Source organism: Citrus sinensis, chromosome 4 (genome assembly GCF_022201045.2).
Source record: "Citrus sinensis cultivar Valencia sweet orange chromosome 4, DVS_A1.0, whole genome shotgun sequence".
NCBI lineage: Eukaryota > Viridiplantae > Streptophyta > Magnoliopsida > Sapindales > Rutaceae > Citrus > Citrus sinensis.
In genome coordinates, this window is record NC_068559.1 from 1,714,732 (window position 1) to 1,738,970 (window position 24,239).

Below are 24,239 nucleotides of genomic sequence, written 5' to 3' on the forward strand. Positions count from 1 at the left end.
AGATAATATTGTTTTAGTTTTCTTTTCAATCTGCATTTTAGTACCAAAAATCCTATCGATTAAACTAGTGTAAATTCAAAATGACTTTTGCACATGGGACTACTAAACTTTTAGCTGAATGGTGCAATGAAGATTAACTAGTAGAGATATTTATTTTACTTGGAACCAAAATGGCTGGCTGGAACTTAGTTTTTTTTTTTTTTTTCCAGCGAGTGATTGATTCATTGTCAAAATTGTCTCGGTTCTTCCTACTCAGCCTGGAAAAGCTCACCAAAACTTGAAAAATGAAAGACAGAAAAAGCATCCTGAAGTAAATTGAAACAAACTCGTATTTACAAACACAATTATAGTACTCACTACATCAAGAATGAAAGAATATAGTATTCTACTAAGCTTCCCTGTCGCACTAGTGCAATCCCCATGATTACTACTCGCTAGTTGATGGGCCTGCATCGCCAGAACTTGTCGCAGCTGTAGCTGCCTCTGGTCTTATCTCTTCGAGTTGTTGAACAACTTGTAGAACTTCTGGCCTCGCAGAGGGCGAAGGATCGACACAATGCAAAGCCAGTTTTAGTGTGTTGAGCAACTCGTCACCGATTGTAGGTGCATCCCTCATCAATTCTAAATCAAACACTTCATTAGTCCATTCTTCTTTTACTATGGAGGCAACCCACTGAGGCAACTCCGCGCCATTCAAGGGCTCGCCCGGTGATTTCCCCGTTAGGAGCTCCAATATGGTCACCCCAAGGCTGTATACATCTGTTTTCGTGTTAGCTTTCTTGAGCTTTGAAAGCTCTGGTGCCCTATAGCCTAATGCTCCTGCAGTTGCAATCACGTTTACATTGGCAGCAGCAGTCATTAGCCGAGAGAGGCCAAAGTCTGAGATTTTTGCATTTGTGCTGTCATCAAGAAGGACATTGCTTGATGTAAAATTCCCGTGTATAATATTCTCATTGCTGTGAAGATGCAGCAGGCCTCGAGTTATGCCCTTTATGATTTTCATCCTTGTTGGCCAATCAATGGGGGTTTCAGGCCCGCGAGCTGCAATACAGGAGAACAGATTGTTATTAGGTGATTTTACGTCGATACCTAGCATATGAAGCTTAGAACATTAAATTTCACTTACCATGGAGGAAAGTTGCTAGACTCCCATGGGGCATGTAATCGAAAACAAGAAGTTTCTCTCCCTTGGGGCCTAAGTAATAAGCCCTTAAAGCCAAAAGATTTGGATGTCTGATTTTCCCTAGCAAACTAACTTCACTTTCAAATTCCCTCTGACCTTTTGTTATCTTTTCTCTCAATCTCTTGACTGCAACTTGACTACCATCTTCCAATGTGGCCTTATACACAGTTCCGTAAGTACTCTTTCCCATAATTTCTGCAGTAGCACACAAAAGATCATCAGCTGTAAACATCAATGGTCCGTCAAAATGAACCAATTTCCCTCCGTTCTCTCCACCGGCTTCCACTTCACCAGCAGCTGACGGAGCCCCCTTTTCACCTCTTGCAGCTGCAGCCCTGGCAGTGGCTTGACCATCCTCTGCTTTTGATGCAGTCCTTTTCCTTATCAAGCAGCACATCAAAATGCAAACAATGATGAGGCAAACTATCAGAAGCGCTCCAGCTCCAATAAGGATTATATCCTTTGTACTTAATTTTCTACGGCGAGACTTTGGCTTCTCTGCTGGTGGAGAAGGACATGGAGTTGAACCACTATATCCACATAACTGAATATTCCCCACAAAAGAACTTGCATTGAACTTTAGTGCAAGGGATGTGGGAACGGGACCAGAAAGATTATTGTAAGAAACATTGAAGGAACTAAGGCTTTTCAAATTTGAAAAGGAAGCTGGAATTTCCCCACTTAGCTTATTCTGAGATAAATCAAGAATTGTAAGAGTGGATATGTTTCCTATAGTTGAAGGAATGTGGCCACTAATTTGATTTCTCTTCAAGTTAAGAACAGAAAGGTTATGTAATTTGTCAAGAGAATCCAGGATTTGGTCATCAAGGTTATTGCTTTCTAGAGTCAATGAAACAAGTGAAGATAGATTAGAGAAACTACCAGGCAGGCTTCCATTTATGGCATTATAAGAAAAATCAAGAATCCTAAGCCTTGAAAGTCTTCCTAAATCACTTGGCATGACTCCGCTTATCTTGTTATGACTAAGTGAGATTTCTTGAAGCTCGCTTAACTTTCCCAACGAGGCAGGGATTCTTCCTGAGAGGAAGTTATGATCAAGGGCCAAGTATTGAAGTTGAAAGAAGTCATTTTTATGAGAGTTATCCCAAGAATCTGGGACAGAGCCAGAGAGGTTGTTGTACTGGAGTGCAAGGAACATAAGGGACGGAGAGCGAGTTAGGCTAAGAGGAATTGAACCTGACAATGAATTGAAGCTAAGATTGAGCCTGTAAAGCTTAGTAGAGTTAGCAAGACTCTCTGGGATTGTCCCTGTAAGTGAATTGTGACTAAGATCAAGAGTTTGAAGAAGAGGACATGAGCCTAATGAAGGAGGAATTGAACCTGAGAAGCGATTGTTAAACAGTTGAACTCCTCTAAGATTAGGGAGAAACCCCAATGCTTGAGGAATTGAGCCACCAATGTGATTATCATGGAGACTAAGCTTTCGAAGAGCTTGAAGCTGACCGATTTTCTCAGTAATTTGGCCTCCTAGATCCTTCCAAGGAAGCTGGAGTACGATGACTTGGCCTTGGGCACACTTGATACCAATCCAACCACCAGAACAAGCTCCATAGCCGCTATCATTCCAGCTTCTTAAGAAGCCTTTTGGGTCAATCAAACCTTGCTTGAAGGCTTGAAGTGCTTGAAAATCAGCTTGAGTCACAATAACACCATCCCAAGTCTGGCTTGAAACAGGCTCAATGAAACAAATGATAAGGTAAAGAGACAAGAAAAGATGAAACACCGACTTCCACTTCTCCTTCTTCTTATTAAAAATACAATGAAAAATCTCGAAAGGGTATCTGTTAAAACCAGTGAAAATCTGATTTAGATGCCCCATAACTAACAAAGAACAGCTAAGAAGCAGAAGAAGAGTGATGGGTTATTATTTTTTTTATTTTTTATTTCCCCCCCTCTCTTTTGAAGTTTCAAAGTGAGCTTCTGTTTCTGCTAACGAAACCATATGAATGAAACAGAGGAGGCAGCAGGAGTTTAGAGGGTTTTGTAGTGTGAAATGGGAAGAGGAGTGGGGCTTCTGTGACAAAGCACGTGAAGAGCTTGTTAGTGAGAGAGTGGCACGTGAAGAGCTTGTTAGTGAGAGAGTGGAATCTTTGCTTGTATTGTGAGAGAGAAATTAAAAATTACACTAAGACACACAGTGTCAGGTGACTGTGAGTGCATTAAGGGAGCAGCGGCTCCTATTCTAACGGCTAGTTTTTTTTTCGAGTGGCCATTTACTCTTCTTCTCAATACATAAAAAAGAAGTTTTGATCAGTGAGTTCATGAGTGGCTTTGCTTATCTAGGTTTTTATTACCAACCGCTCCTCTAGGCTCTAACGGCTATCATTTTCGGAGGTCTCATCTCATCATCTCATTAACCTGGACAGCGTAAGTGTTTTGTGACAACAAGATTACAAATTTTTTTTTATTTTTTTTTTTAGACTGATTAATCATCAGATTATTGCATTACACAGATATTTACAACAACTGCTTATTATAGCAGAGGTATTACACTGATATTTACAATCAGATATACATGATTGGGACTTACATTATTACAATGAATTCTATGAAGTACATGACCAATACAAATAACCCCTCACAGGAGAGGATGTCCATACTCCACTTGCATTTCGCAAGGGAGAAGGATATAAAGAACATTTAGCCCCCATAATACTTTTGTGGGGGCTAGAACCGCTGCCCTCACAATGCTTGTGAGGGCAGCAGCCCACCACTGCGGCCAAGGCCGAAGTGGCAACAAGATTACAAATTTTGACCAGCTTTTTGAGCTTTAAAATCATGTAATTAGAGACTTAAAGTTAGTTATGAGATTACGAGGTTTTAATGGAATGATAACAAGTCGTTGTCTCATTTGAAGTTCTATTGACAAGTGGGGTCCCATACACGAGAGGAGAGGTGGCCCGTTGGTATGTATTTATTAATAATTGAACCGAGTGAGTTCGGAAAAAGTTTTTGTCATTTTTCGCTGTAAAGGGCTGTGTCCTAATCCTCATGATATTATGTTCATGTTGACATCTCGGTGGTCCAACGGGTCTTTGAAACCCAAACGACTTCTCGGTCCTCGCTTACCTGACTTCCCGGTGGGGGGACTTCAGACCGTTCATTCACGTTCATTTTTTCTAAATAATACTGACTTCATTTTTTGGCGGATCAGAATTCTCTCCTGATCTCTTAACAAATTAATTAATTGCTAATGGGTTGTTAATAAATAAAAAAATAAAAAATAATAAATATTACTCTTACACTACTACTAAAAAACATCTAACAGCTCGGAGAAGATCTTGTTCCTTTTTGGGCAGTACAAAGACTTTCTAAAAGGTCATCGTCTAACTATCGTCCAAGCACACACTTAATTACTGAGTTTTAATGAGATGTGGCGTTTTAATAACGCTGGTATAATCGAATCCGTTTTTAAAATTGACTTGTCAACATCCATTTTGCTTGCATACTACTAAGCAGAGTCGAGTCTAGCCCATAAGCAGCCGTTAAGATACGAATTACTACTGTCGATGTTTGAATATAAAACAAACATCTCAATAAAACAATAAGCATGTAAAAAAGTTTTAAAGAAATCTAATATCATCAGCATATGTCTTGGACTTGGCATGAGACGTTTTAAAGTTGCGCAAGTGGAAGTTTCTCCCGAAAAACAACCCTAAATACCAAACAAACAAGGAAAGATGGAAAACAATCCAGTCCTCACACCTACACTCTGCAATGACAACCCAGTGCTAAAAGCTGCACCAAGCAGTAAAAATACACCAATTCAGGAAACTTTCAAGACCTTCAAGGTACTCACTTTCCTCAGTTGCCCATACAAAATGACAATCACATGGCAAGCAACTGAAGCCAGTACGAACCATCCACAATGAACCATCACTCAAGAGAGTTTTTCTCAACATTCAAAAGCTCAGTTAAACTGTTTCTATATATATAGTCGGCCTACCACACAAGGCGTTGAAACATCCTAGCCAGACAGACAGACATCCAATGGTTTATCTCTGCTTTCCCTTATAGAAACATCCTATCCCATCTACAGGGAAGGGCCAATCTTCATATCTGCTTAGTTTTATACAGACAGCAGATAGTGATATGACACACTTTCCCACAAACAAATTCGTAGCATAACCCATGTCAACTTCCCCAAACCCCTATCTTTTCTATCACATCTTCCCAAACCACACAGCATTAATTCTTAGAAACAAATATTATATCTACTCTTAACCATCATGTCTATCAAATGAAGTCTGTACAATCTTGTTACATGGAGCCATAAAATTCTGATATCCCGACACTCTCTGTAACTGAACAGCCACACAACAGCAAAACAAAAATGTAGCTATGCAAAACAAAAATCCCTCCAGAAAATACTTCATTCATTAGCATAACCATGCAACACAACACGTGAATAAACTGAAAAGGAAAGGACAGCTTGTTTCCACAATTCTTAGATCTTTAATCCAAGACGAAACCCATATGCCCCTTCTGATTGATACATCTCCTGCACAAACATGCATATGCGGAATTCCAATATGTGAAATGATGACCTCTAAAACCAGCAATAGTTGCAAATAATCAAAATTGCCGAAAATTAAATTAAATTCATTCAATACTGTTGCTGCATATCGAGCATGTGCCTTAGTAGATTTCAAATATGAGATCTAATTACAGAAATCCTATCAGTTGCATTTACTTTAATATGACTAAATGAGGTTCAATCAGCACCTTTCTACCTGTTCCTTCCATTTCTTGACCACATTCTCCTACAAAACAAGGTTCCCCCATTTTAACAGATCATAGAGAACAAAACAAAGAAAAAGAAGTGAAACAAGTTGTAACTGCATAAATAAAAGCTGTTAGAATAAAGTGAACTTGACCTCTTCAATGTGGGTAAAATTAGATGCCAGTTTAAAATTTCATTCTTATGTCTAACAAACAAACAAAACATAAATACTCCCTCCACAAGTAACATAGAATCACATCACTTGACCCGTATAAGACAAAAATCAGCCAAGACTAAATCATAGCATTACAAATAAATGTTAATAAACTATCTATTTGACAAACGAGTTTCATATTCATATCATAAATAAAGAGAGTTTCATATCCCTATCATTAATAAAGAATACAAGTGCCTTAAATTCCTACTGGAACTGAACAAGATTATTCCCTTAACTACCTCAAATCTAAAATTAAAAAATTCCCAAACTTTTAAAACATAAAAATAAGTAAACATTCCTGCAAATTCCATTATTCAAGTTAAGGAAACAGTAAATCACAAAGAATGAATTAACACAAAATTGATCACAGACAAGCAAAGAATATGAACAGTCCTAGCTAAAGATCCTGCAGAAAGATCCACAAAATGAACGATCCACATTGAATTCGCGATTACACTAAAAATATTGAACATCTAGCATGTAACAAAATTGAAATCATACAAATCAAACATAGAGATCCAAAATGTTACATTTAAGAGTAGGAAACAAAACCCTAAATCAATTCCTTTCCCTAAAAAGAATCATGAATTAATCATACGCTTGATCATTGACGATCCGGCGAGTCATTTCAGACACGTGCCGCAACCGAGGGGGCAGCGGCGGATGCGGCGCCACCGAGGAACGACAGGAATCCGGAATTGATGGGCTCTTGCTCGTCCAAAAACAGATCCTCAGGAACCCTAAACGCACCATGCGCACACACGATCGCAGCTCCGACCATCAACGCTGAGATCAACAAGGATCCGACGCTGGTCAAGAACACGACAACGATAGTCAAAACGACAAGAGCGCCGAGCGTTTCGCGGTCGGAAAACGTACGGCCAAAGAGGACCACGGGTTGATCGGAAGGGCGGAAGAGGTAGAGGAAGATCCAAGCGCCTAGGAGGCAGAGCAGGACGAGGAGAGAGAAAGGATGGGACAGGAGAGAGAATGCGAGTACGAGGCCGAGTAAAGTTACGTAATTGACCTTGAAGTAGGAGAGGTTCTTTCGGATCCGAGAGTACGCTTCGGCTAAGGAGTCGGGTCGGGACATGGCGGTTCGGTCAACGAGTTCGGACCAGTGGCGTCTCTGAGAGAAGCCATAACGGATCGAAGAGGAGAGGCGTGACAGGAACGCGCGGAAGGCGGGCGTGGCGATGGGTGCTTGGGTTTGAGTTGTGGTGGTGGTGGTGTTGGTCTGAGGGTTTGAGATTGGGAGCGTCGCTGGAGTGGCCATTGGTGGCGCGTGTGATTAGTGGTGGCGCGTGGAGAAATTACAATGCTGCGAAAGAACTGGAGATAATTTGGGAGAAGAGGGAATATAGCGGGGCGTCAATTGGCGAGAATATATGGTCGCTACTCGCTAGTCGCTACATTCGGAAATATTTTTCGGTGTAATAACATTTGGATCCTTAATAGTTTACAATTTATCAATTAAGAACATGACTTGTCGTAGGCATCAAATAGGTCCGCAGCTCCGTATTAGAGGACAGTAAATTTTTTTTTTTTTTTTTCTGAACTACGAAGTTGTCTCGAGTGAACCCTAACTATGGAATGCATCTTTAAACTTATAACACAACCTAAATTAATACCCGCTTGCACCAGAAGAGACAATAAATATTTAATGTTTATTTTGTGCAATATAATTTAATGTTTGTGCTTAAATCGTAATTTTTCAGATTATTAATTACAAGGATGTTGACTAATTTTAGTTTTATTAGCAAAATTTTAATTTTATTTGTTAGTTCCATACTTAAACAGAATTTAAATTAGAAGAAAATTCATTTTAAAGACAAATGTTATGTATTGGTACCATGAGAAGATGAGATCGACTTCAATCAAGACATTTATAAGACTAATTTTTTGTCTTTTAGATTGGTAAGGTCTAAACTAGACTTGAACTTACAATAAAATTGTTTGGTAATTCAATCCCTTCCTCTCATTCATGTGACGAAATTCAAATCATAAACTTTTCGTTTTCAAAATAAGAAATTTTATTAATTCAATTAATTAACACTTATAAACCCACTTAAAATATTAATAAATACGACAACAAGTTTGATGCTATTTTATTAGTTGTCATAAGATGTGATATAGGTCTAATTTGGAATATATTTGAAATTGAGGTGCAGTAACTTTTAAGTTATAGTTGTTGTGAAAAAAATATAACTATAAAATAAAAATAAATGATATATAGTAAATATAAATTTTAAATAATAATTTTGACAAAATTATTAAATACATAATAAATTTTCTATTATACAAGTGAAAAATTATATTAACATATATTCTAAATTATAGCAATCAGTGTTCACCAAATACTTTAATACTGTAACTTTTATGGTACAACTGCACAACCTCAATTTCAATTTCCAAATGCATCCATAATTTTACCAATTGATGGTAAATTGGTTTATGAATTTGAACAAAAAAGAATTTTGAAAAAAAAAAAAAAGACTCAGCCCACATGCTGGTCCAATGCCTTTGGACTGGACACAGACGAGAGACCGGCATTAGGTCAATTCTTACGGACAAAATAAATCAGTGGTTAACATTCTATAAAACATTTATTATATTAATGTATGCGTTTATTTTAAATACTATCAAGTAAGCCGGTGGTTCCAAAATCCAAACACACACCATAATTCCGTTGGAATATTATTTATTTTTGTATTAGATTTTTAGTTTAGATTATTAATGTGACTTTTATGTTATGTATGGCTGTGTCTAAAAGTATATCGATTGAAAATAGATTCATTTTTTTTATCAAACAAAATCCCTATTGTCCACGCATTTTCCATTTTATTAATACATGTATTTATGTTTTTATTTTGTGTAACTGATACAAATACTCTTGTAGTGAAGGGTGCGTGATAGGGTTGGCAAAATTCGGATCTAGATCTGGATGTAGGTGTATCTGGATTCGAATTAATAATTTTGCATCCGGATCCGTAAAAAAATATGCGGATCCAGATGTGTGTAATATCCGCAACGGATGCAAGGGGATATCCGGATCCGCAAAAATTAAAATTTAATAATTTAATATATAATTTAAAATTTCAATAATTTACCTAATAATATCAAATAAAATCCAATCATAATTTAACAACGAATAATTCAACATGAATAACATACAAATAATCTCATAAATCTGAAAATAAAATTTAATTTTTCATTTTTAATGTATATTTTTAATTTAAAATAAAATTCAATAATTTACCTCATAATATCAAATAAAATTCAATCATAATCCAACAATTAATAATTCAACATAAATAAGATACAACATCATAAATTCACAAATAAATTTAATTTTGATTTTTGATTTAATTTTTAATTAAAAATAAAATTCAATAATTTACCTAGTAATACCAAATAAAATTCAATCATAATCCTACAATTAATAAATCGACATGAATAATATACAACAACATAATAAATCCACAAATAAATTTTATTTTTAATTTTTAATATATATTTTTCAATTTAAAGTAAAATTTATCTAGATCTGGAAATCCAGTTTTCCGGATGTACTTGCATCCGGATCCGTGCGGATTCCCATCTTCCACATTCGGCTCCACATTTTTTAATATGCGGATCCAAATTTTTCCGAATCTGAATCCGGATTTTTTTGACATCTCTAGTGCGTGACATAAAACAGAGAAGAAATTTCCTAATGGATTTGAAAGTAATGCCTCAAAAAAAATTTATATTCCAAGTACATCCACAATCCGAACTCGGAGCTTGCTACGGTACATACGTACACAGGAGAGAGAAATTGCTAATGGCATTTATGAACTCTTTTGTTATTCTTCTGCCTAACAGACTTGCAGAGATCGCCTTGCTTTATTCTCCAAACGGCAAAGAATAACTCATTGTCATTTTCACTCAAGGAAATTGTAAAGGAATCCCACTTCTTCTATTTGATCAAATCTAATACGTAAACAAAGCACGTTTAACCTGCTCAATTAACATCCCACTTTTTTTTTGTTTCCCCCACTCAATATTCCATAAAAAGGCAAATTCAACAAGTTAAGCAAATGATGTGGCTCCAACTATGCTTATATAGCAATAGAGGAAAGAATTGGCAACATTTGTATGCAAATAAACTTCAAATTTCAACAAGGGTCGTCCCCTCACAATTGCTAGGGTGGTAATTCGAATCCTCACAAAAGAATTTCGGAGGTTAATTTCTTTTTTAAATTTGAGTGAATATAGTTTTCTCTCTTTCGAAATGTGAGTGTAGTTGACGTACTTTAAATATTAGAGAGGGTAAAAATTTGGATAGTACTATATAAGATTTAATGGAATATAAATTAGTCATAATAATTATCTAATTATAAATATCAGTTGTAGTTTCATATAATATAAGTTGTAATCTGAGTAATAATCTCATATAATTTTAAAAAAAAACTTCAAATTTCACAATACATTGATGATAATAAAATCTTTTAGATGTAGTACCATAAATTTGAGTTCGAATATCTTATTCACATGAGCGTGGAGGATTTGATTATTTTAATATATATTTTTCCACTATTTAAACTTTCTTAAAAGTTTATGCATGCAATGGCTTTTGCTTTCATGTAATCATGTTTTTCAAGCAATCTCTGCACCAACTTTTCTGACCAAAAAACGAGTTTTTCTTTTTATTTTTTTCAACTACTTTTTAATTATTTGTTCATTGTTAATTTTTATCAATCACATGGAAGATTTCCCAGTGGCTAGCTGCATATTGGAATTTTAGATGCCTGAGCTTTACTTTCACTCTTGAATGATTCTTCAAATGTGAAGATAATCACTGAAGCTCTTATAGAAAGAGGCCAACATGTAGCATCTTGTTTGCGTTTCTCATGTATCTGCTGTATCTGCTGATCTGTTAATCTCAACCATTCATTGAGAATGACTATAATATATCCATTGTTAATCATCATCCTTTACATTCTTAACAAAAACTCTCAATTTTTAATTATATTTATTAGTTTTTATATTAGTATATTATAAGCAATATACAAAATCATAGGACTATCTTTGAGAATTTGTAATTCTCAGTAAAGAGTATGAGCGTTGTACCTAATAACATTTTAATTATAGATAAACTTCCACTATTCGTTATGCTTAAAAGTTAAGAACATTGCATATATGCACACAATTAAGTTTACAAGCAACTATTCTCCCTCATTTTTACTCAAAAGGAAGACTTTCTTCTCTTCTTCTAAATATTATATAATTTCTCCCTTAATGTGAGTTTTTATAAGTTACCAAGTCTCATTCACAATTTTACTTTACACGAGAATCAAGAGTGGATGAACAATTTTTCTTGCCAAATTATTCAACAATCAAGTCTCTTCCTGCACACAAAAGCAAATTAATACAGTTCTAGCATCTATCCATTTATCTTTGCTTCACTTTTTGACATTTCTTCCCCACCAGAATCTTAAATTCTTAATTACTTAGCACATAATCCATATAAAGAGTAATGAACTCATAAACAGCTTTCATGGCTACTCCTTGTTGCTTTCCTGATATATTTGATTGGATCCAAAATCTCCCATCAATCACTCAATGGAAAACCAATTCCATTTCTATATGCATATGTTCTACAAGTTCATCACAACCATCGCTCAATCTCTTTGTTACCAAAAACCTTCAATCCCCTTCTTTGATCTTCTCTATCGCGGCGGATTTTAGCGTCCCCATATCACTTTGGTCCTCAAAAGCGTTCAAAATCAACCCTAAATCCTCAAAACTACTACAGGAAGATACCATTTCTAGTCTCTTAACCAACTTCATTGAAGATGTGCTTAACTATGGCCCAAACAGTGCCAAAAACAACTCATTGCTCAAGTTTCTGAAATTTGATTCCATGTCCAACTTCAAAGACATTTTCAATCTTGCATTTCTAACTCTGTTGTTCCTCATATGCATCTATGAAGCCCCCGCAGATCTCCGTTCAGGATGTCTTAACACAATCAAGAATGAGTTGGCAGGATGCCAACCACGAGCAGCATCAAAGCTGCTAATGAAACAGTTGGGATCAAACTTGGAAGAACAATGGATGAGGTCAATAAACCTTGCGATTACTAATTGGATTCTTGAGCTTCAAGCAACCCACCGCACAATCACAACGCCATCACCTCTGTTTTCTTATGCGTTATCCACATTTGGGCTGTGGAAAATTCATGTATTTTGTCCTGTCATAGCCATGGACATCGTGAGCTCGAGCAACCCTTCACTCGATGAACGCCTGCTCTTCTCCTTGAATTACCACCAACTTGAAGGTGTGATCCAATTTAATTACAAAGTCATTATCCAAGAGAAGTGGGTCAACTTGATGCTGAACATAGATAACATAAGGTATGGGTGCTGTACCGTTACATTAATCCCCAAATTTTTCATCATACGTCCTAAGTTTTATGTTCATCTTATTATTTCACAGATGTGATATAATCCGACTTGTTAATGAGACTCTGATGAATGAAAGAGGAGTTGGGGTGGACGAGAAGCATTTTCCTTCAAGAATCTCGTTGCAGCTAACCCCAACCATGCAAACAAACATATTAAGTGTATCAGTGAGCAAATCTTCGGAGAATCCTACAAGAGAAATTGAGATAGAAAAGACCATAGAGGGTTCGTTTGATCCACCGAACTCTTTCTTGGGACTCAAGGTATCCGCTGGAGAGACCACGACGCTGAGCATGAAGCCTTGGAAATTTGAACAATCTGTTTATGGTTATAGTGCAATCTTGAATTGGTTTCTTCATGACAGCATGGACGGAAGAGAAGTATTCTCCTCTAAGCCTGCAAAGATGGCATTGCTTAACCCTAAGGCTTGGTTCAAAGACCGATACTCGAGCGCTTACCGGCCCTTCACCCGGCAAGGAGGAGTGATCTTTGCCGGCGATGAGTATGGAGAGAGGGTGTGGTGGAAATTTGACAAAAGTGTTGCAGGAAGAACAATGGAGTGGGAAATTAGAGGGTGGATTTGGTTAACTTATTGGCCTAATAAGCATAGAACATTTTATAATGAGACCAGGAGGCTTGAATTCAGAGAGATTATCCATCTCAATATTGCTTAGCTAAGCTTCTGTTTGTGACAGCTGCGCTGTTGCTCCCCACATTTTATTATAGAGGATATTCTCCTAAAATATAGGGTAAGGAGCAGTTGCGCTGTGGCAGCGCAGCTGCCCCAAACGCACGCTAAGTCAACTCAGTTCGTATAATTTATTTAGAATCTACGTACCCACTCTTTTAGTTGTTGTGAAATCTAGAATTGTGTTCCTGACAGTAAATTGTTATCTTAATAATTTCTCAGATAAGCAAACATTTACTAATTACTAAAAAAAATGGTGAATTATTTTATCTCCATGCAAATCAATTTTAGATTATCATGACTATTGTTGATTGGCCATACATTTTAACTGGTCTGGCCTAGCACGTCATTTGTGTATGTTGTTCCGCAAAATCCTTTTGTTACATAGACTTTTTACTTGCGTAGACTATAAATCACAGAATTTTTAGTTCGGAATAAAATATCTACGACATGTCATTTATTTAATTAACACATAAATGACATGTCGGATAATGCTTACTCTGCATTTAAATAATTACGGCATGTCATCTGCTTTCATAACTTTAAATCGACATGTCGAAAACTTTTGTAGCCATAACCACGGTCATCACCCCCTTGTTTGGGCCTATAGTCAAAGCCTTTAGACTTAGGTTGGCAACTTCTTGCTCCGAGCTCACAACTACAATTAGAGGAGCAATAATGTTGGGAATCTTAATATTTAAGTCTCAACTTGAGTTTTAATGTTATGTATTTTTCATCAACTGAATGATAAATAGTTAGTAAAATTACTTAACTATAGTCTAATAAATTAATACCATATCAGTTGGAGCTTAAATTGGGACATGAATATTAGGATACATCTCATTACTCTTAGAAGAGTAGAGCTATTGGCATCCTCGTATTATCCTTATAAAACCCCATTTTTTTATATTTATAGTCTAATTACTAGAGAAAATTAAATCTAAGGATATTTACAAGTCTAGTTAAATTAAATCCCGATTTTTTTAAAAAAAAATTGAAATCTCATTCAACAAGAAATCTTAAACATCTTTGCAGAATATACACTAGTAATTATAATTTTTATATTATTTGTTTTAAGGATTTCAATTCAAAAACCCTTTGTCATTTTTATTTAATTTTCACAAAAATTAGAGATGGAGACAAATATTCATGAGGTTAGCACAAGTATTTTAAAAATCTTTGTTACTTAACTTACTTTTGTTGAGTTAATACTCAACAAACCAATTAGATTTTTAGTGAGTAAAAAGAAAATAATCATGAAAATATATGAATTGAAAATTTGAAGATATAAATAAAAATATTGTCTTTAAATCTGTAGTATATTTGTTAGCAGTCTACATAGATTAAAAAAAATTTGGAAGAGATTAAAGTATTTAATGTAACTCTATTTGTCATTTTATGTAATTGTGAATAAATATAGATTTAGTAATGCCAAAGTAATGTTTGATGAGAATTTTATAGGTGCCAATAGCTTCACTCTAACCAGAATTAGCATAAGCAAAGATTAGCAATGACAAATACTCATTTGAGTGATGATATTTAACTTCCCTCGCTTTATTTCATTAACCCTCACTTTTTAATTAATTCTATTTATTTTTAAAATTACCATTATCTATAAACAGTATTAATCATAATATTGACACAAGTAATACTATTATCTAATGTACATTACAATATAACTTTTTATAATCATAATTATAATAGCCATTGAGTAGGCGTATGTAAGCGAGCAAGAGATTAGTTTGCCGATCTTTGAGGAGCTTTCTGAGGCGACTATGAAAAAAATCTTTGCAGCAGCAGAATAAAGAAAACTGATTGAGAAGCTCGGCGGGAGATTGTTGTGACTTGTGCGACGACATAGGGTGAAAAAGCCAGTAAAGATAAAACCTGCTCGATGAAATCTCATGCGTTGGCGTGTATGACCACGTTACCAATTTGGCGTCAACTGATAAGTTACTGTATTCGTTTTCGCTTCATCGCTGTTTGTCAAAGCAATGATGCTAATATTGTTCTTGAAGGATTAGTGGAGAACTCTTGTTTTTTTTTTTTTGACACAGAAGCAAATGGGAGGGAAGGGAAAGGGACTCTTAAACAATTATGTTTAATGTTGGAGTAATTTCAGATATGGAGGCAAAAAGAACAAATAAAATTTATTATGATTTGAGACGTGTTTGCACACTTTCCTTTAAGGTTTTATTTGTCCTCACCAATCTTAGTTTGTTATAGAGTTTTAATGGCAAATTACCCTCAAGATATATCAAATTCTGAATACAATCTCTAGCAAATAAGATTGTATTTCCAGAACATGTATGAAACCTGTAAAATCTTATATTGATCTAATTGTGTGTCTATTTTTAATGAAGAAGATTTTTTTTTTTGAAAAAATACAACCATTATAAATGGTACTTCTTAAAAGACATTCTTTTGGTTTGAATTTGCATCGATTCACAATTGAAATTTTTAAGCTTGCTAACTGTTTTTCCAGTTAACGCAAAAATACGCTCTCTAGAAATAAACGGTTAGCCGTTTTCTCAATAACGGCGAGCTGTTTTATTCTAGAATATCAAATAAGTTGCTCTCTTGAAATAAACGATTAGTCGTTTTCTCTATAGCAGAAAATATGCTCTCTGAAATTAAACGGATAGTCGTTTTCTCTAAACGGTTAGCCTTTTTTTTTTTTTTTTTCTGTAGAACAGAAAACATGCTCCCTGGAATTAAACGGTTAGTCGTTTTCTCCAGAAACGGCATACATTTTTCTTCCAGAATATCAAACAAAAAAATTAAAAAATGTTACAATCTCCCTTACATTTAATAGCACCCACACTCCATTCACATACAAAGGGGCTTTCGTTATATTCATGTCCAAATCAAACATGCTGCCGTAATTTTTTATTTCTTTTTTTTTTAATTTTAAGAGATAACGCAGCTGGCTCAAATGGATCCTTACTCTTTTATTATTATTATTATTGCACTTTAAAATTAGTCTACACTTGCTGACTCTGGAACCAAGTATCTCCAAAATTTAGGATTGGAGAAAAAAATTGAAAGGGTGATTTTATAATAAATCTTTAATCTTAAGGATAACAAATGAAATATCCACCTATCGAACATTGTTAAATTTTAGATAATAATAAAGAACTTTGTCTTATAAAATATTTTTATTTAAAATAATTTTTCTGAAATAGTATCCAACGAACGTGCTTAAATATTTTGTAATTTTCTTTTGGGAAGAAAAATTTTTGGAAATTGTAATTACCGAAATTCAACAAGATGCACCCGCCCGCCGGCCACGTAAGCCAAGTAACACGAAGGCGTGTGGTATATCAAAGTGCCATTTAATTGACGTGAGGGGTGGGTGGAGAAACTAAAGCAGAGAGGCGAAGATTTCGAGGCCAAAAAAAATAAACACACCCATACCCACCCACTACACACAACACTGGGCAGCTCATCAACTAAAAAGCTAAACTACCTCACCCACCCTTTAATTGCCCTCATTTCTCCCTCAAAGCAACGCTCTCATTTCGTTCGTCGATTCGAAAGACCAAAATTCTCTCAATGGCGTCCTCCGCCGCTCTCCGATCGTTTCACTGTAACTACACACTTCTCCTCCCTACTCTCTCCATTTATTAACATTCTTTTAATTTTATTATTGGAAGTTTATATTTCTTTTATCAGATCTTGCATGTTGCTGGTGTGATTAAATTTGGTAGTAATAGATAAAATGCTCTACAATTTGTTGCTTGAAGCTGTTTTCTAAGGAAACTTTCAGTTTATCTATTTACTTGTTTTAATAATTTTGATGTGGAATTTCAGTAGTTATGATTATTTTCTTTTTTAAAATTAAATGTAGATTCCGTAGGGGCTGTCGCGAAATCAGGATCGTCATTTGAAAGGCCAGGGATAGTATTACCTGTTCGCAACAGTAGCTGGCCTTCTGCCGCGAGTAAATCATTTAACCTTGTAACTCCTCCTGTGTGGCGGGGCGTGACTGTAGTAGTGTCAAGTGCCAAGACATCTGAGAATACTTCAACAGCCAAAACCGATGGTTAGTTCATAATATTTGTCGGATTTACATTTTTGGTTCTTATGTAAATTTCCTTTGAATATATACAATTTGCTGATACATGATAGCAATTTTGATATCGATATGTTTGCTGGCTTTTTTAAATGATTTTATGTTGATTTGCGTGAAATAATTGCTGAATCAATGTTTTATTTATGCGAAAAGTAATTGTTAATGTTCATGAAAACAAGAATGGTTTGATAATTCCTTCAACCTGTGTTTCTGCAAGTAATATGGGAGTATATCACCATACAGCTCTTAATTTGGCCTGGTATTCTAAATGTTGATTGTTATGATGTGGCAATTTTGTTAGAGAGCACAGAGGAAAGCTCATCAGAGAAGAGTACCCTGCGCAGTCCTATTTTTCCAAGTGGATTTGAGGTGAGTGTATTTTTTCTAGAGCCATTTATTATACTCACTTGCAACCATGTTGCTTATTGATTTTATTTCATCAGGCATTGATGCTAGAGGTCTGTGACGAGACAGAGATTGCTGAGCTGAAATTGAAGGTATAATCCTGAAAAATTTTCTGGATTCCTCTCCTTGAAACTTCAACCGCATGAGCGAAGATATTATAAGTTTTAGTCTCCTCTGTTTCATTTTGAAATTTGACTCTTTTCTTTAGATCATTGTCAGTTGTAAGGTTTTCGCTTTACGAAGGTATATAATGTACAATGCATGGTACCCCGCTTTTGCTTTATGATAGGTTGGAGATTTTGAAATGCATCTGAAGAGGAATGTTGGGGCCCCAAAAGCTCCTGCTCCATTATCTAACATTTCACCTACTACTCCTCCACCAATTCCAACTGAACCCATGGAAGTTTCAGATCCTGTTTCCCCACCACCACCACCATCACCACCAAAACCATATTCAGAGAAAGCTGCTCCATTTATCAATCATTCCTTTGGGAAGTCATCAAAATTAGCAGCATTGGAGGCTTCTGGGTCCAATGGTTATGTTCTAGTATTCTCACCCACAGTATGTGATGTTCCTACTTTTAATTTCTTTCTGAAGCAGTGTTTTCCAATATAATTTATACAATTTCTTTTTCACCAGGTTGGCTCATTCCGAAGGAACAGAACAGTGAAAGGAAAGAAGCAGTCTCCAATCTGTAAAGAGGTATCTTTGCTAGATATTAGTTCTGTCTTTCTGTTATATTTGCCAATTATGAAATTTGTTTGAAACTAACAATAGAAGTTTGTAAATGTTTAATGTGCTTCAATTTTTTAAATTTCCATGTATCTACTAACACGTCTACCTGTCCGTTCTTTTTGTTAGTTGCTAAGCAAAAGTGTGGAAGTTTTATTTGATAAGACAAAATTGTGAGGAAAATTTTGAACACCTGAAAAGACAAATCAGTAATTTTACGGAAAGAACCATCTAGCTGGTTTATAGTATTAAAGAAAAAACTTGAAGATCTAATGTTAAGAATGCATCTTTCGATATAAAAGTCAGGGGAAATCATGTACAAGAATGAATCTTTCACTAGTAAAATCTATTATCATGGTGTTTTTGTGAATTAAGCTGATAGTGCTTGCCATCCATAACTTATGTACAGCTATTAATAGTTTTATGTCGTGGGCTTCACTTGTTACTGATTTCTTTCTCTCCTAGTCAAATATCAAATTGAGAATGCATTAAATGACATAACTTATGTTTGGTTTCCCTATGACAATTCTGAATATACAGGGTGATGTAATAAAAGAAGGGCAAATAATAGGTTACTTGGATCAGTTTGGTACTGAACTTCCTGTGAAGGTGAGGTTATTTTCTGATATATTGATTCTAGTTTTTGCTTTCTATATAGATTTTGTCTCATGATCCTGTGTATTCTTAATTTGTTGAGCAGTCAGATGTTGCTGGAGAAGTCTTAAAGCTCCTCTTCGATGATGGAGGTAAAGCATTTGTCATCTGCATGTTGTGTACATCAGTTATTGTATCTTAATGTCTCCAGTCCATAAAGATGTGAAATACTGCATCATATGCATGCCTCTGAAACAATGACTTTGAATCATATCCTCCCCCTGCGTGCAAGTGCTGGGGGGGGGAATGGTGGGGGTGTTGTGGGGGGAACAATTCTTGCTTCAATTGCATATAGTTCTTCCTTGAGCATGTTGGCTTGGAGGAAATCTGGTAATTTAATTTTTACTTTGCATGGTGCAGATGCCGTTGGTTTTGGAGACCCTCTCATTGCTGTCTTGCCATCGTTTCATGATATCAAGTGAGCTGAGCTCTCGCATATTAAGAGCAATTTTGCAGCCTTTATTGTTGGAGAACTCAGAGCGTTTGGTGTTCATTTTGAGGCCCTTTTATTCTTTCCATCTTTTGCCCCTTTCTTTTCTTCCAAACTGAAGACAAGGGTGTAGTTGATGATGTGTATTTGATGTTGCTACTCAGCTGGAATTAACCGCAGATCCTGGAATAATTGATTAAGCACTATAGATTTGGTACAGTTTTATCATTTGTATTAGAAAAATATTGTTGCAAACTGGATGAATTGCAAATGTTTGTTGCTTTGTGGGACAAATTGTACCGCGAATATACCTTGAGGATGTTTTTATAAAAGAAAACAGCTTTGATGATTTCCTTGTGACCAACAATTTATGCAACGTTTTACTTTCTACAATGACTTGATATTTTTCTGGTTGGATTTGATTGGATTATTGGTCTAATTAGAGGAATTGTTGTCCTCAAAATTGGGGAATTTAATTTCATCAAGCTACTCAATAGTTGGAGTTTACATTATTTTCTATTTTAATTAAATGACACAATAATTTTTTTTTAAAAAATCAAACACACCCATGACCAAAAACCACTCGAATAAATTTATATCAAGTGGACTTTAGCAAATAAAGACCACAAAAAGGAACAAAAATTTGAGGCCAAAAATTGCCCGCCAGAAATTGTGTAGCTTCCTTATACACGGGCAAACCGCAATACGTCTCACAAACTGTTAACAATTAACGACTCTCTCCGACACTTACCAAAATGAAGGCCCACGCCCCCAGTCAGAGGCCTACACCTGCTTTCATTTCTAAACCAGTTCGGCGACACCAAAGTGCACACGATATTAGTCCACGACACCGTTTTAATCTTATCCACTCAAAAAGGTCCAGCCACGTCACCACTCTCTCACTCAACAAAAATGTTCCGCCGCAATCCACCGAATTCTCCCGCCGCCACGTGTTTCTCTCTCCTCTCATCGCCGTCGGCGCGTCTATTCTCCTCCAGTCAGCAACAGCATCGGCAGATGAGACCCAGCCTTCCCCGCCTGGGCAGCCGACGACGAGTATTATGCCGCAGATTCCGGAGACGGTGAAGGCGGAGGAAGTGGTTGTTTCGAGGATTTATGATGCGACGGTGATCGGAGAGCCGTTGGCGGTGGGAATGGATAAGAGGAAAGTCTGGGAGAAGCTGATGAACGCGAGAGTCGTGTATTTAGGCGAGGCCGAGCAAGTTCCGGTGAGAGATGATCGAGAATTGGAGCTTCAGATTGTGAAGAATTTGCGAAAACGGTGCGTTGAGAGCGAGCGTACAATCACGTTGGCTTTAGAGGCCTTTCCTTCTGACTTGCAAGACCAGCTCAATCAATACACGGACAAAAGGTATTATATTTTAAGCACACCTAAAAGGAATTTCAACTTTGTAGCATTGAAGGTTAAGGCTGTAGCTTAAATTTGAATTTTGCAAGGTAAATATTCAAAATTGTATTGTGGAGTTTTAATTTGTGTATGAATTAACTAACTTGTTTCAAACTTAGAAGTGTTCATGATGTAATTTTAGCTTTAATTCATTGGATATTTTGTTGCTGTGGGGCTTATATTGAGACCTGCGTTGGATGACAGGATTGATGGGGAAACCTTGAAGAGTTATGCATCGCATTGGCCACCTCAACGCTGGCAAGAGTATGAGCCTCTTTTAAGCTATTGTCGTGATAACGGAGTCCAGCTTCTTGCCTGTGGTACTCCACTCAAGGTATTCTTATAGAATTATAATTGTTGATGGAAAACTTGGGGTGTTCTGGATTTTGTAATAGAAGATTTTGTGGGTTGATATGCAAGGACTATATTTACTGATTTTTCTGCTATTTGAGGAGAGCCTCTTCCCTATCCTGTGGCTGTGTTTACCAAAAGTATAATCGGTGTACAAACACACCTTGTTTATTTACCGGTGCTGTAAATTTATGCTTACTTGATAGAATGTGTTGATTCTTCCATATTTTAGGTGCTTAGGACTGTTCAAGCAGAAGGTATTCATGGGCTTTCAAAGGCTGATCGCAAATTATATGCCCCTCCTGCTGGTTCAGGCTTCATCTCTGGCTTCACTTCTATCTCGCATAGGTCATCAGTTGACATGAATTCACTGACTCAATCTGTTCCTTTTGGTCCAAGTTCCTATCTTTCTGCACAAGCTAGAGTAGTTGAGGATTATGCTATGTCCCAAATAATTTTGAAGGCAATCATGGATGGTGGAGCCAATGGTATGCTTGTGGTGGTAACTGGTGCAAGCCATGTCACATATGGATCAAGGGGGACTGGACTGCCGGCAAGAATTTCGAAGAAGTTGCAAAAGAAAAATCAAGTTGTGATATTACTTGACCCTGAAAGGCAACATATTCGAAGAGAGGGAGAAGTTCCTGTAGCTGATTTCTTGTGGTACTCTGCTGCTAGGCCCTGTAGTAGAAACTGTTTCGATCGTGCTGAAATAGCTCGAGTAATGAATGCAGCTGGTAGGAGGCGAGATGCTCTTCCCCAGGTTAGCCATTCTTCGTAGTCTTTGAGGAATGAGGATAGAGCATGGCTTTTGGTTGTCTTCTGAATGATGTATATTTGAAAATAGTTGACAAGTAATACTATTTAAGATTTGAAATGCGTTCTCTCTCACAACTTCTTAACCATCTTACAAGCTCTATTTGTTTTTCTCTGTTGCAAAATTTCACTGAATTTCCTTAAATGTTTTTTATTGTTAATCTCCTAACTGGTGCATACCTATCAGGACCTTCAAAAAGGGCTTGATCTTGGTCTAATATCACCAGAGGTACTACAGAACTTCTTCGATCTTGAGCAATATCCTCTTATTTCAGAACTTGCTCACCGTTTCCAGGTATGCTTACGTTCTATGAATGAAATCTTGTTTGCTGTGGATTGTCTTAAATCTACCCCTACTTTATTTCTTGATTTTATCTATTGTTTGTTTTGATACACTCGATCAAAATCCCCCCCGCCCCCCACCAAAAAAAAAAGAAACTAATTGATTGCAGCATAGGCAATTTTAAGTAGATGCTTATTTGAGAAGAACACATTTTCGATGCAGGGTTTCAGGGAAAGATTGTTGGCAGATCCCAAATTTTTGCATCGATTAGCCATAGAGGAAGCAATATCAATCACAACAACTCTCTTAGCTCAGTATGAAAGGCGAAAAGAAAATTTTTTTGAAGAGCTTGACTATGTTATAACAGACACTCTGAGGGGATCGGTAGTGGACTTCTTTACTGTCTGGCTTCCTGCCCCAACTATTTCGTTCCTTTCATATGCTGATGAGATGAATTTTCCAGACAACGTGGATGGTTTAACTGGTCTTCTTGGGTCCATCCCAGATAATGCATTTCAAAAGAATCTTGTTGGGAAGGAATGGGGTCTGAGTCATAGACTTGCATCAGTGCTTTTTGGTGGTTTAAAACTGGCTAGTGTTGGTTTTATTTCCAGTATTGGGGCAGTGGCTGCCTCAAATATTTTGTATGCAATACGCAAATTTATAAACCCAGCACTCACTAATCAACAAGTCAAAAGATCCCCAATACTTAAAACTGCAGCTGTTTATAGCTGCTTTCTTGGAATATCTGCAAACCTCCGTTATCAGGTAAAGACATTACTTGTTGCATTAATGATTTTTTTAGCATCACCTCGATCTTGTAGCGACTTTATTTTCATCTTAGTAAATTTTCTGGTGTTTATATTAAACACGTTACTGTCATATTAATTATGATGCAGATTATTGCCGGAGTAGTGGAGCATCGGATATCTGAAGAATTTTCTTCCCAAACATTACTTGTAAATATGTTATCTTTTCTTTCTCGGACAATTAACTCATATTGGGGAACTCAGGTTAGAAATTCTTGTTTCGAGTTCATCTTCTTTCATCTGAAACTTCATTTCTGTTTACCTTTCTGAAAGATCGTATGTTTTGTAGTAACCATATCATGGTGCCACTCTTTCCTTAGAATCATGCTATAGGGACACGAGTCATCAAATCATTGAGTTTATTTGATATTCTGTGGATTTGGTGATTAGAGTATATATTCTAGAGAAAGCCGCCAAGATTGGTTTGGCTGCTGAAATTTGTGTATGATTTTTCTTTCCCTAAATTCTGCAGCAATGGGTTGATCTTGCACGGTTTTCTGGACTACAAACTCGGAAAAGTGAGACATCTCACACAACACCAGATATTCCTAATCAACCTGCCGCAGAATGCAGCACCACAGAAGAGGGCAGTGTCGATGAAATACAAAATCAATGAGATGATTATCTTGGTTTCTTTGTCAATAGAAATTTGTAAATTGTTCTTCTGAAGCTTCTAGAAGAGATGCAGTCTGCATGATTTACACATCCCTTCAGTTTAACCTACAGTAATTCTTTCAACATAATTGTTTCAAATTTTGGTGATTATAGAAGGCTTATATTAGCGTTGGTTGTATATCTTGTGGTTACGTTGTGAACCTTTAAGTGCAAGTTTCTTGGCATAAGTTGATGTAACCATGCAGAGAAATGAATGGCCCTATTCTTGGTTGATCTTTATTCTGCATACTTGTAATGAATATTATAAATTTTACTTAAAGGTGATCTAAATTCAGCCTTCGCTGTGTAGGGTGAATGCCTCCACATTTATTTCATAATTTCCCT

At 36.3% G+C, this 24,239-nt stretch overlaps 5 protein-coding genes across 6 annotated transcripts; 3 read left to right on the forward strand and 2 right to left on the reverse strand.

Annotated features, from left to right (window-relative positions):
• Nucleotides 1-186: 186 nt before the first annotated feature.
• LOC102613587 (probably inactive leucine-rich repeat receptor-like protein kinase IMK2) lies at nt 187-5,260 on the reverse strand. Its single transcript, XM_006486455.4, has 2 exons — nt 1,127-5,260; nt 187-1,041 (listed from the first exon to the last, which is right to left on the reverse strand). The coding sequence occupies exons 1-2, from the start codon at nt 3,021-3,023 to the stop codon at nt 428-430; spliced, it is 2,511 nt and encodes an 836-aa protein (XP_006486518.1). The 5' UTR covers nt 3,024-5,260; the 3' UTR covers nt 187-427.
• A 136-nt stretch (nt 5,261-5,396) lies between these two features.
• LOC102608834 (PRA1 family protein B1) lies at nt 5,397-7,523 on the reverse strand. 2 transcript variants are annotated; one of them, XR_008054220.1, is made up of 3 exons: nt 6,743-7,523; nt 5,930-5,967; nt 5,397-5,705 (listed from the first exon to the last, which is right to left on the reverse strand). XR_008054220.1 is itself a non-coding variant. In XM_006486178.4 (2 exons), exon 1 carries the CDS (start codon nt 7,418-7,420, stop codon nt 6,773-6,775), a length of 648 nt encoding a protein of 215 aa, XP_006486241.1. In that variant the 5' UTR covers nt 7,421-7,523; the 3' UTR covers nt 5,777-5,967; nt 6,743-6,772. The 2 variants fall into 2 exon arrangements, 1 of the variants encoding a protein (XP_006486241.1); XM_006486178.4 differs by lacking the exon at nt 5,397-5,705 and having other exon boundaries at nt 5,777-5,967.
• A 3,864-nt stretch (nt 7,524-11,387) lies between these two features.
• Nucleotides 11,388-13,549, forward strand: LOC102608546 (uncharacterized). The gene is made up of 2 exons (XM_006486177.4): nt 11,388-12,540; nt 12,623-13,549. The coding sequence occupies exons 1-2, from the start codon at nt 11,684-11,686 to the stop codon at nt 13,260-13,262; spliced, it is 1,497 nt and encodes a 498-aa protein (XP_006486240.1). The 5' UTR covers nt 11,388-11,683; the 3' UTR covers nt 13,263-13,549.
• A 3,071-nt stretch (nt 13,550-16,620) lies between these two features.
• On the forward strand, nt 16,621-19,922 carry LOC102608256 (uncharacterized). The gene is made up of 9 exons (XM_006486176.4): nt 16,621-16,865; nt 17,127-17,321; nt 17,653-17,720; nt 17,795-17,848; nt 18,046-18,318; nt 18,397-18,459; nt 19,030-19,098; nt 19,190-19,235; nt 19,504-19,922. Exons 1-9 carry the CDS (start codon nt 16,832-16,834, stop codon nt 19,563-19,565), a joined length of 864 nt encoding a protein of 287 aa, XP_006486239.1. The 5' UTR covers nt 16,621-16,831; the 3' UTR covers nt 19,566-19,922.
• A 339-nt stretch (nt 19,923-20,261) lies between these two features.
• Nucleotides 20,262-24,232, forward strand: LOC102607971 (protein RETICULATA-RELATED 5, chloroplastic-like). Its single transcript, XM_006486175.4, has 7 exons — nt 20,262-20,945; nt 21,186-21,315; nt 21,565-22,095; nt 22,336-22,443; nt 22,654-23,199; nt 23,331-23,444; nt 23,713-24,232. Exons 1-7 carry the CDS (start codon nt 20,329-20,331, stop codon nt 23,854-23,856), a joined length of 2,190 nt encoding a protein of 729 aa, XP_006486238.1. The 5' UTR covers nt 20,262-20,328; the 3' UTR covers nt 23,857-24,232.
• The last annotated feature ends 7 nt before the right edge of the window (nt 24,233-24,239 follow it).

Coding starts and splice junctions, on each gene's coding strand:
- LOC102607971 (XM_006486175.4), top strand. CDS start 20,329: ATGAAGGCCCACGCCCCCAGTCAGAGGCCTACACCTGCTTTCATTTCT. Junction 22,096..22,335: donor GGCGAGATGCTCTTCCCCAG/GTTAGCCATTCT, acceptor CATACCTATCAG/GACCTTCAAAAAGGGCTTGA. Junction 22,444..22,653: donor AACTTGCTCACCGTTTCCAG/GTATGCTTACGT, acceptor TTTTCGATGCAG/GGTTTCAGGGAAAGATTGTT.
- LOC102608546 (XM_006486177.4), top strand. CDS start 11,684: ATGGCTACTCCTTGTTGCTTTCCTGATATATTTGATTGGATCCAAAAT. Junction 12,541..12,622: donor CTGAACATAGATAACATAAG/GTATGGGTGCTG, acceptor ATTATTTCACAG/ATGTGATATAATCCGACTTG.
- LOC102613587 (XM_006486455.4), bottom strand. CDS start 3,023: ATGGGGCATCTAAATCAGATTTTCACTGGTTTTAACAGATACCCTTTC. Junction 1,042..1,126: donor TCTAGCAACTTTCCTCCATG/GTAAGTGAAATT, acceptor CCTGTATTGCAG/CTCGCGGGCCTGAAACCCCC.
- LOC102608834 (XM_006486178.4), bottom strand. CDS start 7,420: ATGGCCACTCCAGCGACGCTCCCAATCTCAAACCCTCAGACCAACACC.
- LOC102608256 (XM_006486176.4), top strand. CDS start 16,832: ATGGCGTCCTCCGCCGCTCTCCGATCGTTTCACT. Junction 17,721..17,794: donor TTTTTCCAAGTGGATTTGAG/GTGAGTGTATTT, acceptor TTATTTCATCAG/GCATTGATGCTAGAGGTCTG. Junction 19,099..19,189: donor GTACTGAACTTCCTGTGAAG/GTGAGGTTATTT, acceptor TTTGTTGAGCAG/TCAGATGTTGCTGGAGAAGT.